This window comes from Anser anser (genome assembly GCF_964211835.1).
Source record: "Anser anser genome assembly, chromosome: 2".
NCBI lineage: Eukaryota > Metazoa > Chordata > Aves > Anseriformes > Anatidae > Anser > Anser anser.
Window position 1 is genome coordinate 90,634,111 of NC_139721.1, and position 16,110 is coordinate 90,650,220.

Genomic DNA, 16,110 nt, shown 5'->3' on the forward strand with positions numbered 1-16,110 from the left:
TGTTCCCAGCTGTGGGACTCTGTGTGTCTGTGGGACTCTGTGTGTCTGTGAAGTGATTAAAAATAATTTATACTACTTTCCTAACGAGCATGTGGTAAGAGTTTAGGGCCGGGGGGATATGGCTGCTGACTGTGGACCAGAGTCATCCTCGATGTAACCGTGCTGATGTAACTGCTGCTGCCTTTTTTGGGTGCAAGGTGCCTTCTGGAGTTGTAGGAGGCTGGGTGTATTGTAGCCCCCTGTCCCGGCCATCCTCAATGCAGTGCTGTGGGAGGCTGGGCGGTGCCTGGAGGTCTGTCTGAAAGAGGAAGGCGGCTGAGCTGACACAAATTCCATTTGAAGTTTTTAATGGTGCTCCGACCTCCACACCGAAAACTCGTGAGGGCACCCTGGCAGGTGGAAGGCCCGGCCGGGGGGCCGGGGCCACAGCATGCCGGAGGCCGGGCTAGGAAAGAGGGCAGGAGGGAGGCCGGGGCCGCTGAGGGAGGAGGAGGAGGAGGTGGCGGCTTAAAACCTCCGCCGAAAGGTGTGGCTTCGCCTTTCCTGTGCCGGCGGGGAGGGGAAGGGACGGCATCTCTGCTCTTGCCGCCGCCGCCACCACCACCACCACCAGCACCTTCCGCAGCCTCGCTCGGCGGCGCCCCCCGCCCTGCACCTCGCCTCCCCGGCTCCCTGCCCTCGCCCTCCCCGGCTGCCTGCCGTCAGCTGGGGCCCTCCGGGCGGTGAATGCCGCTCCCCCCTCTGGCCCCGGCTCGTCTGTCCCCCTTGTGCCCTCCTCGCCCCGCGTCCCGCCCGCCGCCATGAGCATGAACGGCGGCTCGCACCCGCGGCTCAACACGCTGGGCCGCATGGCGCGGGCCGACTCGGGCACCGACCTGCGCTACGAGATGAGCTCCCATGTGGTGGGCGGCGGTGGCGGCGGCACCCACACGCACAAGACCTACTACTACCAGAAGACCTACGGAGGGGACTATGCCTCGGACGGGTACGGGTAGGTGCGGGAGGCTGTTGTTCATCTCCTCGTTAGGTTTGATTTTTTGGGGGGGCTCTCAGTGGGGAGGGTGATGGGGTGGAGAGCGGAGCGGAGTCTTTGTGTCTGTGCTTGACCCGACTGATCATCCTGGCACGTAAAACAGTTTGCTGGGAGCCTGCGCCTTGTTCAGCCTCCAGTTTGGTTCGAGGCTGGGCAAGGGCGAGGCTGTCCTCCGCCTTCTGCCTCCCCTCTTGGCACCGGCGTGGTGGAGACCTTGCAGGGAAGACGCCAGCCTGCACGGTTGAAGTTTTGGCAAAGCCTTTTTGGGGCCAAGAGGTGCTCCAAATGTATGAAAACCAAGCACAGTGGTTATGAAGACCTGTCTGTGAATCCCCTTGCTAGTCACTGAAGGAAATGACATCGGTGTCTGATAGCCACCTATACGGAACACTGCTGGCCATTAGGCTTTATTTATTTATTTATTTATTTATTTATTTAACACATGGAGCGGTTCTGTTAAACCTGTAGCTCTAATTATCGATGCCACTGACTTGAGAAATGATTTGGAAGTGCCGTCATGTAATTTGTGTTAAGTTACAAGCCCTAACTTTACTGACATCCTGATCAGATTGCAGAAGGATGAGAGTTAAACACATACAGCAAGTAAACAGCAGATGAGAATTTGTAGGCTTTATGAAATAAGCATACCTGTAAGTGGCTGTTGAGAATTAGGATAACCCTAGTCAGTGCCGAGAGCTCCGTTTAGGTGTTTCAGATCTGTTGCCAGAGGACCACTGAACGCAGGACATAACTTGCATTCTACCTATGTTTGTTTATTACTTTGCACAGTTCTTAGTTCTTCATTTCAGTCTTGGTTTGCTGTGTGCATTGTGATTAGCTGCTGCTGTAACATGGCTACCCGCTGCTGCAGTCAGTATGAGAATGCCTATCTATTGAAGTATAATGAGAACAATTCAATACCTTACCAAGGGAGACTGCACATGCTAGGATTCCGAAACGCTGTAGCTGTGTTGCATTTTTGAGGGTCTGTTTTGCTAGTGGTGCTCCACTGCAAATACCTTTACTGCTTTTAAGAGACAGCCATGAAGAATAAATGGCGGAGCATGCTAATTCCTCCCTGGTCTTTTTCCAGTCTTCACTCTGGTGCAACTACAGTGGATTCACTGGTATGCCTTCCCTATTAGTCCTGACTCTCACTAGAGGAGAAATACTTCAATTTAGCGTTCTTTGGCTTTTGTTACGTATTTTAAACTAGCCCACAGTCTGTTAGGCTTTTATTTCTTTAGCTTTCAGTGGTGTCTTAGCAAGAACGGAGAGGATAGGCCTGGTGAAGAAGTTAATGATCTTCTATCAACATAGTTTCATTTATTCTCTGTAATATAATGTTCATATTTCCTTTTTGGGAAAGTGTAACTGGCAAGGATGTTACAATGAAAGTTCCCTTTCCCTTTATTCGAAGGTCTCTGCATGTTACTAACTTCCCCTGTTAATCAGATTGAAATACATATATGTATTTTACATACAATCTTCTTGTACATGTAAAGGTCTGACCATTCAAAAACATTTTGAATAAGTATTTGAAAAATGTATGTGCTTGCACATTACTGAGTTGCACAGGCTTATTTTAGATTGGTGCTGATTTGAAGTACAGTATGTCCCAAAGTAGAAAATGAGGGGTTTGTTGCCATTTGATGAAAAAAAGCAGTCAAGTCTGATTTTGCACATGTGCTGTGTGCAGAAAATCCACAAAATCCTGTGCAGGTTGTGCTTGCAGGATCTTGCATCTGTTACTGTCTTGCATAGTCTGTGGAATTGGTTTTAATAACTGTGTTACGTCTGATATGTTTAGTGATACATTTTAGTGGCAGTTGCTGAATGGAAAAACTGAGGCTTCCTTTTTCAGTGGAGAAAATTACTGTACCTTAATTTTCAATGCAGTAGGATTTAGCTTAGGGTCTAGTCTTGTAAGTTTTGGGGCGTATTCTGTCAAACAAGTCTGTGCTGAGTATTACATTAGTCACAGAGCAATATAAGACGCTCCCTACCCTTAGGGCTCAGCAAGGTGCTTTTACAACATTCCCGGTTTCTTCTGGCTTGGGAACTCAGGATGAGCTTGGCCCCGAGTACAGATACTCAGCTTGATGTTGAGTCATGCACTTCTAAACTGCCAATGAATCAGTCAAATATTTATCAATGTCTTTGCTATGAGAGATAAAATCTGATGATCTGGGAGAGAAGACAAAAAGACAGCGGCAAGTTCAGCAGTTTTATTAAGACTGGGGGAGAAAAGAGGTCATAAGGTTCATGATTGCCAAGTGATACATTGCTGCAAAAACTAATTTATGCACAAGATTTGCTTAAAGGTTCATGGAACGCCAGCACCTTAAACTAGGAAAGGATCTAGAAATTCAGATCCCAAGTCTTGATGTTACTGGCAGGGACTGCCGGACAGGCTTAGAGGAAACAGGTCCAAAGCTGCATTTTTGTTCATCCGATCGTCCTCGCAGTGGTCTGCAGGGTCCTGCCCAAGATGAATCACTGTATCATGCTGGGCATGACAACTGCCCTAGTGACAAACAAAACTATAGGAAGACGGAGAGTAAAGAATGCGTCTGAACTGCCAAATGCCTGCCGTGCTCGCTAGGTATGCCCCGTGGTCGAGCCAGCACGGAAGTATCTCTTAACAGCAACTGGTAGGGCTGCACAAGATAAGAAGGAAACCAGCTTGCACCCCTCCTAACTCACCTTTTTAGAGGTACCCTTCTGAGATCGGTTCCATTGCAAGCTATTCTATGTGTCTTTGAAAGCATGAAAACATTTGCCAGATGTGTTTTGGGTGGCTGTTGTTGGAGGAGCCATGTTGCCTTGTCTCCTCACCTCGCTGTGCTGGCTGGGCGCTGGGTCCTGCACCTCCCTCTTGCAGAGCTGGCGATGGGAGAGGCAGCGCAGGCTGTGCGGACGTGCCTGCAGCCCGGTGCAGCTGGCAGGCCTCGCTGCTGGTGATTCATGCCAGTGGCAGAAGTCCTGCTCAGGGGTGTGAGAATTTTCTTCAAACAGGTGTGGCAGGGCCCCTTGTGAAACCCTGCTTCCACCGAGCTCACGTGGCCTTGGCAGTTTTAAGACTTCACTGGTGCCTTTTTTTTTTTTTTTTGGCACATTTCTAAAGGGATTAAGAGCCCGATCATGCACAATGATAACCTTCAAAAGATAGCTTTATCATGTCATGGCCTATGTACATGACCTGTGCTTCCAAATATGAAGGTGTCTGAGGCTGCACTGTGCTAAAGCTGATCCTAGTAGGAGCAGAGATGCAAAGAGAAAAGCCCATTATCAAATTATTGATGTTTTCTGACAGTCGCATTCACCGTCTTTAAGGGGTAAAAAAACTCCTGTTATGTAGTAGTTTAATTTCTGGTTATATTTTTACAGATAGTTGATTGCTCACCTGTTAGCTGTTTCTCTCCAGAGATTCTCTATTTGTCATACATCTCCTGTGTGTTAAAACCAATTTTTTAATACTTGGATTTCCAGGTGCACACATGCAGCTAGCAGATGGCGGGTGCGAGGTGGCTCAGCTGATGGTGTGTGCAGCCTGCGTGCTGGAGATTTCTGTTCCAGTTCACGTTTTTCTTTTAACTCACCTAGCCTGGGCATACCGGGTAATCCCTTGATGAATCTATTGCTTGTTCAAACAAATTTGTGTGTATGGAGGAAAAAAAAAAAGAGAGGTGCTATTGTTTTGCTTAGCTTCAGACTCTGTGTTGAGTTATGGGAGTTGCTTGATACTTTGGACCTGCAAAAAGACCTTTGTCAATGGAAAAAAATGCTTCAGATTTTTAAAAGTATAAATATTTTGTGGAGCCAAAAAAATTAAGACACTATTCTGACTTGATGTGTACCCTCTTAAATCAGATCTTTGGGCTGAGAGTATCATTTTTTTATGCTTCCAAAGCATTAAGGAATCGTGAAACAATTTCCACAGCACTGCTGGACGGATGTTCTTCTGCGTGTCCACTGCTCCTCTGGACCCTCGCTGCCCCCCAGGTGACACAGCAGCTGCTGGATGCTGAAGGAGGCAGAGACTAGAGCGGCCCCAATGTGTTTGTGTGTTTTTAGCAGAGGTAGGCAGTGATGAAGAAGAGCATAGTTGGCTTTCCTCCTCACCTTGTGCATCCTGCATTAGCAACAGATCAGTTGGACCTGCAAGGATGGAAGTTGATTGTTTACAGAGGGTCTATCATTTATTCAGAATGTGTTGTTTGAGAAATAATGTAGCTTCTTAAATATGCTGGCGATGGTGGTAGCCACCCATGGTGTGCTTGAGGGACATAGGCACAGGTGTGCTTGAAGCACTGATTGCCACACTCACAACTCATTGAGTGGCCTTGAGGGTGTCTCTCAGTCCTGCTTAAAACAAGCAGAAATAGTTATTTCTTCTTTCTGTGGAGCAACGTGTCTCACAAGCATCCACTTCACAGAGAAGTGCAAACCTAGCTCAGAAATTCAGGACTCACCAGTGTGGCGATAGCCAAGCTCGGCTCAGCAGGTATATTGCAGCAGGGAGGTGTCTCAAATATTGCCCTGTACAAAACCTGCTTGCAGCAGGGCATGGGAACAAAGCGTTTTGCCCTGACAGGGAGCAAGCCTCATGCTTCCTATGCAGAATGATGGCAACATGATGATGCTGTCTCTTTTCGGGTGCTCTTCTGGCCGTAGAGATCTGCAGGGCCACATCTTAACATCTGTAGCCTTCCCCAAATCAAAAGTGATTTCTCTGTGTTTTGAAGTATTCTCCTAGTTTTAAAACAAAGGCACTATTCCCCTATTTGTTCCTTGAATAGTTAATGACTATTAAAATGAAGTCATTTTAATAATGAATTCAGCGTTTAATAATGAATAGCGTTGTTTTGAAATTCATGACTTGCCTTCAAAATATGTGTCACAGCCTAAAATTTTGAGTTGCTGGTACAAGTAGGTTACCAGCTCAGGTCTGAAGCAGTCTAGGCTGTTTGGCTCAGCCCTGTTCCACAGGGATTGAAGATCCAAAGCAGTATGGCCATTAGTCAGGTTTGTACAAAGGTGTTTATTTATTAGTAGCAGTCCTGGCGCTCTTGTGCTATAAGTCTGGCTAAAAGGTCCAAGCTCCAGTTGGGTCCCTTTCTGCACAGGTACGTGGAAGGGTTCAAAACACTGAAAACTATTTACAGGGTGTGCTAAATCAAGTGGAAAAACTGGCCCATTTTCACTGTGTGCAGTGTTTAGTGCAGCAGGACCCCATTCACAGATTTGAGCTTTAGATGTTGCCAGAGTTAAATCAAAATGTCATCATAGCACCAGTAGTTGTTGCAATGACCAAAATGTTACTTTATTCTCGTTCAGTTTCTTGTAAACAAAATGAGATGAAATGACAGATTACCAATAAATAGTCCTTTGTCAATCCACTAAATCTGCCTTGTGTGGGGATCATCAGGGTCCTACATCTTTCTGAGGGTCATAAATGTATTTTTATGTAGAATCTAGGCTACAAGGTTGTACTTTGAAAATTCATGTTCTTTCGTGCCTCTGCATTGTGATGCCACCTAGCATGTTCGTGGGTTAGGGTTTGCCTGAGTTTTTCTGGTCCAGTATTTTTTTTCCCCTTTATGCCATTGTGTTGGATATGGTATACCTTTGTCTGTTTTTTTCCTTCTGCCTGCAGGTTGGATGTCTGCTTACTCTGCATTGGGGTTTCTTCTTTGATCTGCTCATTCCCATTGAAGGCCTGTCATTTCCCCTGGCTGGGAAAGCCATTAGTTCTCCTGGTGTCATAAGCTACATTTAACAGGATACTGCCTTCTCATCCATTATCCTAGCATCAGTCTCAGTATTTTGACCAACAAAATAGTTAAAATAATTAACTAACAACAATAAAAACATTGCATACAGGGTGTTGAAAGCTACATTGTTGAACTACTGTGCTCTTTCTCATTTCAGTTTGTATTGCTCCAGCTTTGGCCATTATTTTTGGTTATGTCTTTATCTGGTAGATTGGAGAGCCTCACTTTCTGCTTTCTCCTTGTGAAGGGCCCCATGAACTCTAAACAAGGAACTTACAGATCTTCATTTGAAGATCTAATTAGGGCATACTAAAGCTTCCCAGTGCAAGTTGTTTGCTCCTCCCTTTAAATCAATTCTGTGCATCTGTATTCAACTATCTACAGCTTTCCAACTTTTTTTATTATCTGGACAATAATGTTGGATGTAGTGTTTTAATATAATTGGGATGAACACAGAGTACTTGTAATTCTGCTTTTCCTGTCTTGTAAATTATTCTAGAAATTTGATTTATTTGAAAATACCTTTTCTTCACAATTTCTTATTCTGTTAACTGGCAGTCCTTTTTTAGACCTCCTCTCAGTGTAAAGTGAACTAATTCACTATCACTAAAGTGACCTTTGAGGTCAGTTGAGTTACACTGAACTCAGCAGAGATGCACTGATTTATTACAGTAGAGGTCTGGTCCTCATCTATAGTTCCTTTGGCTTTAATGGACATCAGGTATTTGTAGCTGTCAGGAGATGATTAAAAAAGCAATTGAAGAAAACAGAAATACTCTTCTCATGTTCTAAAAAGAGAAAATTACTTGTAAGATTCCTCTCTCTTCTTTACTATGTTTCATTAATGAGGATAATTGTGGGTATAATTAATGTAAATTTTAGATGCAGTTGCATGCTTCTAGATCCAAACACAACAGCTATGCCTAAGGAGAAGGAAGGATTTTAAAAAGGAAGCTGATGGGGGAAGCCTGGCATAAAATCAGTTGTGCAATTTTCTTTAAGGTGTTTCCAAGGCATATGGGCATGCATAACACAGTACGGTGCAATATTTATGCAGCCAAAGGGTTACAGTGTAAGTGAGGAGTTGCGTGTGTACAGCTTGTTTTAAGCCACTCAGTGATTTTTCAGTCCTGTCTCTTTGTCTTGAAAGGTTTATTCCCAGGTATTGACAGAAGCAGCTTAAAAATTTGCTCAAACTTTTTCCACTTGCTCAAGAAGAGCTGGTAGGAGAACGGCAGGCTGCTGAGTGACAAACTACATGCACCGCAAAAGTGCTCTTAAAGGATGCTGGTGAACGTTTCCCTTCACTGTGGTGCTTCTTCCCAAGGACAGCTCTACTGTGTGTCATGGCTCCTTTTACTAAGTATGATCAGAGGCTGCTGAAGTCGGTTGAAAGATTGCCACTGAATCCAGGTGATGTGTTGGTTCTGCTGAGTTGGGCAGGTTTGCAAAGATAGACTTTTTGCTGTTAATGCTCTGTGGAAGACTTGGGCCTTGAGTGATTTGTAATGGAAAAGGTTACCTGCTGTGAGCACTGCAGTTAGAAAACTAGGCAAGGCTTGGAAGTGTCCTAGTTTCTTACTGTCTCTTAGTAGTGGTTTATTTTAGTTTCACTGGCAAGTGCTTGGGTTTGGGAGCTGCCTGAGCTTGCTTGGGAGCTCTGATTCCATCAGCAGGGAATGATTCCTAGCTTCAAGCACCTCACCCACATTCAGCTAGCAGTGGCTTGCTTTGGTGGCAGGGTCCCAGGATGAGCAAATGCAGGAATGGCAGCCTTCTGGCGGGATGGGTGCAAGAGATTATGTGCAAGACAACAATAATGACTCTGCTATCTACCTTGGCTTTTTCCCCCACCAGTGATTTTGGTTCGGGAGTTTACTTGGAACCCCAAAACTCCCCTTTTACTTCTTTGTAAGAAAGCAAGTACTCTGACTCCAGCTCCTACATCTGTTTTTGTAATAGCTTAAGCATCTTGTAATGCCTTTTTAAGACACTGCACTAGTCTTTTATTATTTCCACTGATAAAAGGGCCCTTCGCATATACTTGCATAGACATTCGTATACTTGCATAGACTTGTGTGCTCATGCGCTTGAAGAGCAGAGGAGCCTGCTTTCCTTTTACAGTCTTAAGTTCAATAGCTTGTGTGATAGCATGTATGATAACGTAATGTAAAGGTTACATTCTAATTTATGGACTCTTAAGAAAGATCATGAATAATTTATTTCTACTGTAATACTGTCAAAATTTCATTTATCAAAGCTGCAAATACCTGTATCAGAGGAAAACCTTTCTCTTAACCACATGTGAGGTTCCATCTTCTGCTCAATCCAATGGTGAAGTTACTCCATATCTGCTACTGCAGAATCATGAATCTGCTGTTGTGGAATCAGCATTGAACTGCAGCGAAGTTGTGTGTGTGTGTGTGTGTATAGGGACACACAGATCAAGCACATTCGTCTCCATGAAGCTTAACTGGATTTATTATTTCATGTCACTTCCTGTAGCTGTTGGGAATTTCTACTTCACATTTCTCTTTATGATGTGTGATTACTTTGTACTTACTTCATCTTATTCTTTCCCCCACCAACAGTCAGAATGGGACCTGTACAGTTTCCAGACGTCAGAACACCATTCAAGAGCTTTTGCAAAATTGTTCGGATTGCCTGATGCGAGCTGAACTCATAGTGCAACCTGTGAGTGCTTTTTGTTCTTAGAAAAAGTGATTTTAAATGTTACAGGGAACAAATGCTGCACTGTTATCTGAACATACAGACTGTGGTTCTTCACCTCTTTTCTGTTATATCAGCTTTTTTTCTGAGGGAGCTGCCACCTTACCCTTGGAGTGGAATAACATATATCCTTTCTAGGTGTCCTCTTCTGTCTACATTCAGTGTTCAGTAAAACTGGTTGAAATGCAGCTGGTTAAGAAAAGGGAGCCTTTTGATTAAAAAAAAACAAACCAAACAAACAAACCCCAATCACCACTACCAACAAAACTCCCTTCAGATTCTACTCCATCTTTTTTTTTTTTTTTTCAGTTTTAGGCCAACAGTTGCTAATAATGTTATAGCCACTTAACACTCTCTTAGTGTATCCTGTAAAATATCGGCAGCATTTTCTGAGCCATAATGAACCTGAACCACCATCAGAAAAACCTTCACTACATTTATTTTTCTAGTTGATTGCTAAAGAAGTGCTTGAAATTAGATTAAAATCTTGTTGGCTGTTTGATCTGAAATACGTACAGATAACCTTTGCTGTGTACTACACAAACCCATTGTGGCTGGGGATGGGTTACTCATTGACACCAGTGCCAGTCCTGGCCAATGTGGAATGTCCTTGGTTCCTGCTGAAGTCAAAGGAAGCGTAGGGTGGTGGGCATATCCTGCTGTTGAGGCTACAGAAATCCAGAATCCATTCGCAGTTCTTGTAGTAGAAGTGATTTAATGCACACTTCTTGACCCTCTGTAGACAGAAAATTCCTTCAGGAATGAACACTGTGGTTAGCAGTTTATTTCCTTTTCAGAGGTACAGAATGTGTGAGTATGTTTATATAAAAATCAATGCCATAGTAAATACTGCCTCTTGTTAAGGATTAATATTATTCCAGTGAAGTTAAAAGGAAGCAATGTTTAGTTACAGCATGGTGCCACAACGTACATTGCTTGTTTTTTTCTTTTTTTTTTTTTTCCTGAGGGACAAAGTAATGAAGCCCATCATCATTTTCTTTGCAAAATCAAACCACAGCTGGATTACTTTTAGCTTATCATGGGTATGTCAGTGCAAGATGAGATCAAAAAGCCTTGTCTTCCTGCTGGAACCACCATGACCATGCTGGTCCACTGCACTGAGAAGACACACAGAGAATTTACATAGAACTTTGGATTATGAGATGGGATGCAAAAAAATGTGACTATGCAAGGAGTTAGTCCCAGGCAGATGGGGTGCATTCTGCATTTTGCAAGGAGAGGAGCTGTGGCTGTGACTCTTAGAATCTCGGAGAAACTTCTGTAAAATCAGGAGCAATATTCGCCAGCTCCAGCAAGGACAGAGTGTCTGCTTCTTGAGTGTCTTCTTCTAAACACAAAAGTTGTTCCTGCTATGTAAGATCTTAAAAATTCAGCACACTGAGTGCATCCTTGGCTCCACTGAAATAAAACTCCATCAGGACCTGTTATTCTTTATGGAAATGTTTTGTTGGTATTATATTTTAATAACTTCCTTGTGTATTTTATTCATAATAATGACTTTCAAATTACTATGAATCATTTATTAAATGGCCTTCTGCCAGGTAAAACTGTCAATGGGCGACCTAGCAGTTGAAACCTCTTATACTTCTTAAAAATAGTTGGTCCTCATAACATCTCTTTAAATAATCACTGTATAAGCTTCAGATTGTTTTATTTAATCTCCACCTCTTTTTCTTTTTATTTTTTTTAATTTTAGGAATTGAAATATGGGGATGGTGTCCAGATTAGAGGGAACAGAGATCTGGAAGAATGTTTTGCACAGGCAAATGACCAAATGGACATCCTTGATGGGCTGATCAGGGAGCTAAGGCAGATGAACCAGCCCTGTGAAATGTATCAGAAGAGGTACTGGAAGGCCCTAAGGAAGGGCTGGGGGAGGGAATGTGACAGATAAAATTCTGTGGTGTCTGGAGTGCTCACATTCTCTGGTGTTGCAGGCTGTGGCAGAAATCAATAAGGTGGGATGAAATCAGTTTGTTTTGGGCATGCTAACATGGAGAAAGGCTGTGCAGTGGTTTATCACAGAATTTCACGTCCTGGTTGTCCCTGTGAAATTTCAGTCACTGTATTTTTTCCACAGCCTATGCTATCAGCATTTCTTTCTGAATACCTGATGATTCAGCAGGAGATATGAATTGTGTTGTTCCCATGTTTTCTGTGTGTTTTCCTCATAGAAACCAACTGTTACCTTTCCTTTCAGGCTGCTTCAACTTCAAGAGCAAATGCGTGCCCTATACAAAGCTATCAGTGTTCCCCGCGCCAGGAGGGCCAGCTCCAAAGGTGGTGGTTGCTACTCCTCTCAGAGTGGTTCAGGCTGGGATGAGTATACGAAACGTGTCACAAGTGAATGTTTGAACTGGATGAGACAGCAGAAGGTAAATTTCTCCAAAACCTAAAGACAATGCTCAGACCTAATTTTGCTGATGAATGTCACCTTGCATGCAATAATGTTCTGACTGCCACTAGAACATTAAAAGTACAAATAAATGGTAGTAGATTGTTCCAAGTTCTTCCCCCCCCTCCTTTTTTCCCTCTTATATTTGCAGCATTGTACATATAGTGAGTTTCCACTGAAATACAAAAATGGATTTTGGAGTCTTTTGCAGGGGAAAAGAGTGGAAGTCAAATTTGAAAACAAAAACAAGACACAGCTGTTAACAAAAGGCATTGGCATGTTTGTGTTAGAGATTATTACGTTCAATATTTCCTTCCTTCCTTCCTTCCTTCCACAGATTTCCTTTATGCTTCATATTTATTTTAACCCTTTTAACAGATAAGACCAGCTTCACAGATCTAACCATTGTCCAGTATTTTGCAGTTGTCCTCCCTCTAATCTATCCTTATCACAATGGGATCCAGAAGGTACAGTTGATTGCCACAGGACTAGACTTTCATAAGTCAGCTTCAGCATTTTCATGTGTATCTGTTGCATGCACAGAATAAATTTGCCTATCCACAGCTGTTGATGGTGTAACCTGGAGTAGAAACACACACTCAGAGCTTGTAGTGCTCTTGTGCTGCTGGGGTGGAAGTTCTGTGTTTGTAGTTGGAGAGCACTTTTAACAGACAGGTAGGGGAGAAAGAACAAGGAGGCCCAAGTTACAATTTGCTGACTCCCTGTAATTTGAAATTGCATTATTTTTCTCTCTCTTTATTAGGTTGTTGCTTAGTGATTCTGTCATTGTTACCTGCATGTGGTGTTTACCAGGTGGCTTCTATGCAAACCAGATGAGCAGGGGAGAGCTCTGTACAGTTTCCATACTTCTATGTGAGTGCCAGTTGTAGTCTAGTGTTCCAGTGCCCTCCCATATCGTGGCATATTTTAGAGGAAGGGGAAGTGGAGATGCACTTGAGTGCTAACATTTACAGACATTGTGCCAGTAAAGCAACAGCAGGTATGATTGCACTTCACATACTGTGGGAGAGCAGGCTATTTGTTAGACCTGCCATGGTTTGAGGAGTGATGTTGGACAGACACTGGGCCTTCTTCCAGTGATGAAAGATGAGGAACATGTACCTCCCAGAGATGCCACATGCCTCCCAGCTGAGACACCCCTCGCTAAGCATAGGAAGCATAAGCAAGCTGTGTTCACGCACAATAGCTCCTATGAAAGCAAAAGGATCATTCTCTCTCCCCTTCAGTCCATAAAGCAAAGTGGAGGTGAGGCCAGTAAGTGCTTAGCCTCCTATTGGGCTTTTGAGTTTTTTATATATATATATATATTTATTTATTTATTGCGAAGTTCAAAATAAATTTTCCCTATACCTTTTCTTTCCACTGTTTGTCACGATCTGCTCACATTGGGGCTGAGATAACATTCCTTCTAGTTAACATGATGAGATGTTAAACAGTCTGAGCAGCTGTGTTTTTCTGCTGGTGTTTGTGTGTCTTCTATACCTGGATAGTTCGCTGACAGGAGAATCAGCTGGTAGGAAGGTTTGTCAAATTTCCATTGCAGAGTTAGGGAAGGTGAACTGAAATCCAGACAGCCTTTGTTCACATATTGGCAGTCATCCAAGATTGCTGCTGTTGCTACAGTCTAGCTAGACTGTGTAAATATAATGAGAAGGGTCAAAGTCCTGTAACTTTTAGATGTCTGAATGTAAAACATTTCATTTCTTGGAATATTTTCAGTCTTGCCTTTGAACCCTTTTGCTTGAGTGTAGTTCAGGCTTTGTTGACATCTGTTGACTCAGAGATTTGGCTTCAGGCTGGTAATTATTAAATTCAGTCCCAACCCAGGAATAAGATTTCGAATTCTCTACGGTGTGCATGTGCACAATGGCATTCGTACAGAGATGGATTATGATTGTGTCTTCACAGCATAAAAGGTGCTTTGGAATTTGAGGAATTGGGTTGTGAATTCAGTGGAATTTTATATTTGCAAATAATGAAACAGAGAACTGCAGTCAGATAGTTTTCAAGTTAGTAATTATCCAGTTGTATTACTGTTCTTTCTAAGGCTGTTCCTAGAGATTTGTACTGAGCATCCTATAATAAATGTTGCCAAAATGCAAAACAAACATATTCTATAGCCCTTTCAGTTTATCTAATACATTGGTAGGCTTCTTTTTTTTTTTTTTTCTTCATTTAGTTGGACTACGTTTAACTGAAGTCAGTGAAGCTGCATGGGTGTAATTAAAATGGAATGTAGTATACTGGGCTACAGAACTGTGCATTTTCACATGAGTTGCATGAGTAGCGTCACAATTTGTTTTCAGAGTGATAAGAATGTAACTGTACTATAGAACGTAAGAGCACAGTTTAGTCCAAAGTAAACATGAAATACACTACTGAGTGTGCTTCATCTTGTCTAATTTTAAGCAACTTAAATATTTTCTCTACTTTGTTTCTTCTACTTTAGAAGCCTGTCACACAGTTTAAGCAAGGGCAATTTTAAGAAATTTTTAACCCCTGATCTGAATTTCCCTTTGTTTAGTTTTACTCTTTATTGTATGGTCACATTTCTTTCAATTCAATTCCTTGATGCTCTGATGTAGATGATGTCTTTTTGGAAATGAAAGTACAAATACTGTCTCTTTTTCCTAGTCTGAAATGGAGCTAGTGAAATGGGGGTTTGATGCAGCGTCCATTGAGCAACAGATTAGTGACCATAGGAGAACTCATAATGCCATTGGAGACTATCGCTGGCACTTGGACAAAGTCAAAACAGACCTGGTAATTACTGTCTTCCCTTATACATTGCTTAATCTAGATTTGTGTCCTTGGCTTGCCAGTGTTTGACTACAGCAAGTAATGCTGATCAGCTCAGCTTCTCTTCAGAAAACACTGATGTCATAATAACTGCTTTCCACCCTAGTATTTATTATTTCATGATTATTCAGTGTTCTGCTTCTTTCCCCAGAATTTTATAATGAGAATTTAGTAGTTATTTAACATTTTGTTGTTGTGTACCTGGCAAATAAATATCAGGATATTTTTGGTGAGAAGAATGGCTAAGAATGATTGTTCTCACTTACTTATGTTAAAACAAGAAAGTGAAAGGATAATGTGAGTAAAATACAGCCTTGAGTAATGAGGGAGTTTTTGTGAAAAAAGACCAAACTCTGGGCTAAATTTAGGGCTTTTTTTTTTTTTTTCCTCCCTCCCTTCTGAGGCTTCTGGTCCAGTCTGGGTTTTGTGATTGGAATAAAGAAGTCAGTGAAAGTGCAGTGGTTAACCTCTGCTGTCACCCTAACAACTAGATATTGGAGGAATATTTACTTCATCTCCATTCTTTTCTGTTAATTCCTCAAATGGGCGAGGGGGGAGAGAGTTGGATCTAAAGAAAAGGGATTCAGTTCTGAAGCTTAGTTTTCTCAGGCAAGCTGAAAAGCTGAAGGGTTGTTATTTTCTTTTCCCTTCTGTTTATAAGAAAGTTAATAATATAGCCCTATCAAACACTAGTTCCAAGGTTGTGCAGGTTCCAAGTTAAAGAAATGGGAATAAAAATTGGAGCATGCTGCTCAGGATCATAGTTTATATTACTCCACAGTATTCATAAAGCTAGCTCTAGGGCTAGGTGGTTCCCCACAAGCTATCTAGGAGTTTGGTAAAGAGATCCAATTTTGGAAGCTGTTTTTGTGTTACAGGGGTTATGTTCAACCTGGCTTATAACATTGTCATGAGAAATAAGTTTGTCCAAGCCTTGGTTTTATACTTCTGGCCCTCCAGTGGTGCAGATCTGCTGCTCACCAATGTACCTTGCAGGCATTTCCAAAATATCACATGAAATTATAATATCATGGTATTGGCACTGTAAAGGAAGTACCCACAAAAAGGCAACTCATAGAAGGCACGCTAAATATTTGCTGTCTCTGTTTCAGCGTGAGAAGGCTGCGGTTCATCAGCTGGAGGAAGAATATGAAGGACTGCTGGTGAGCACAAGATATGTTCATATCTGATACCCTCAATGATAAATGCTTTTTGCTTTCTTAGCACTGGTGTGATAGTCAAGGGACACTTCAAGCTTCAACAAAATGATAGATGCATGTAAAACTAATTCCATTCAGGAGTGTTTTGTCGTTTAGATGAGACTTAGTTTGAGG

The 16,110-nt window shown here is 42.5% G+C and overlaps 1 protein-coding gene across 4 annotated transcripts in view; it reads left to right on the plus strand.

Moving 5' to 3' along the window:
• Positions 1-367: 367 nt before the first annotated feature.
• The window catches only part of DSP (desmoplakin), a 39,815-nt gene continuing 24,072 nt past the window's right edge, over positions 368-16,110 (plus strand). Inside the window, exons 1-6 of one of the 4 annotated variants that reach the window (XM_083826177.1) lie at positions 368-991; positions 9,402-9,504; positions 11,258-11,406; positions 11,762-11,936; positions 14,612-14,740; positions 15,889-15,939. In XM_083826177.1, coding sequence (XP_083682303.1) covers positions 801-991; positions 9,402-9,504; positions 11,258-11,406; positions 11,762-11,936; positions 14,612-14,740; positions 15,889-15,939 — 798 coding nt within the window. In that variant the 5' untranslated portion in view covers positions 368-800. The remainder of the gene's footprint in view (positions 992-9,401; positions 9,505-11,257; positions 11,407-11,761; positions 11,937-14,611; positions 14,741-15,888; positions 15,940-16,110) is intronic. The other 3 variants (XM_083826178.1, XM_083826179.1, XM_083826180.1) reach the window with 3 other exon arrangements.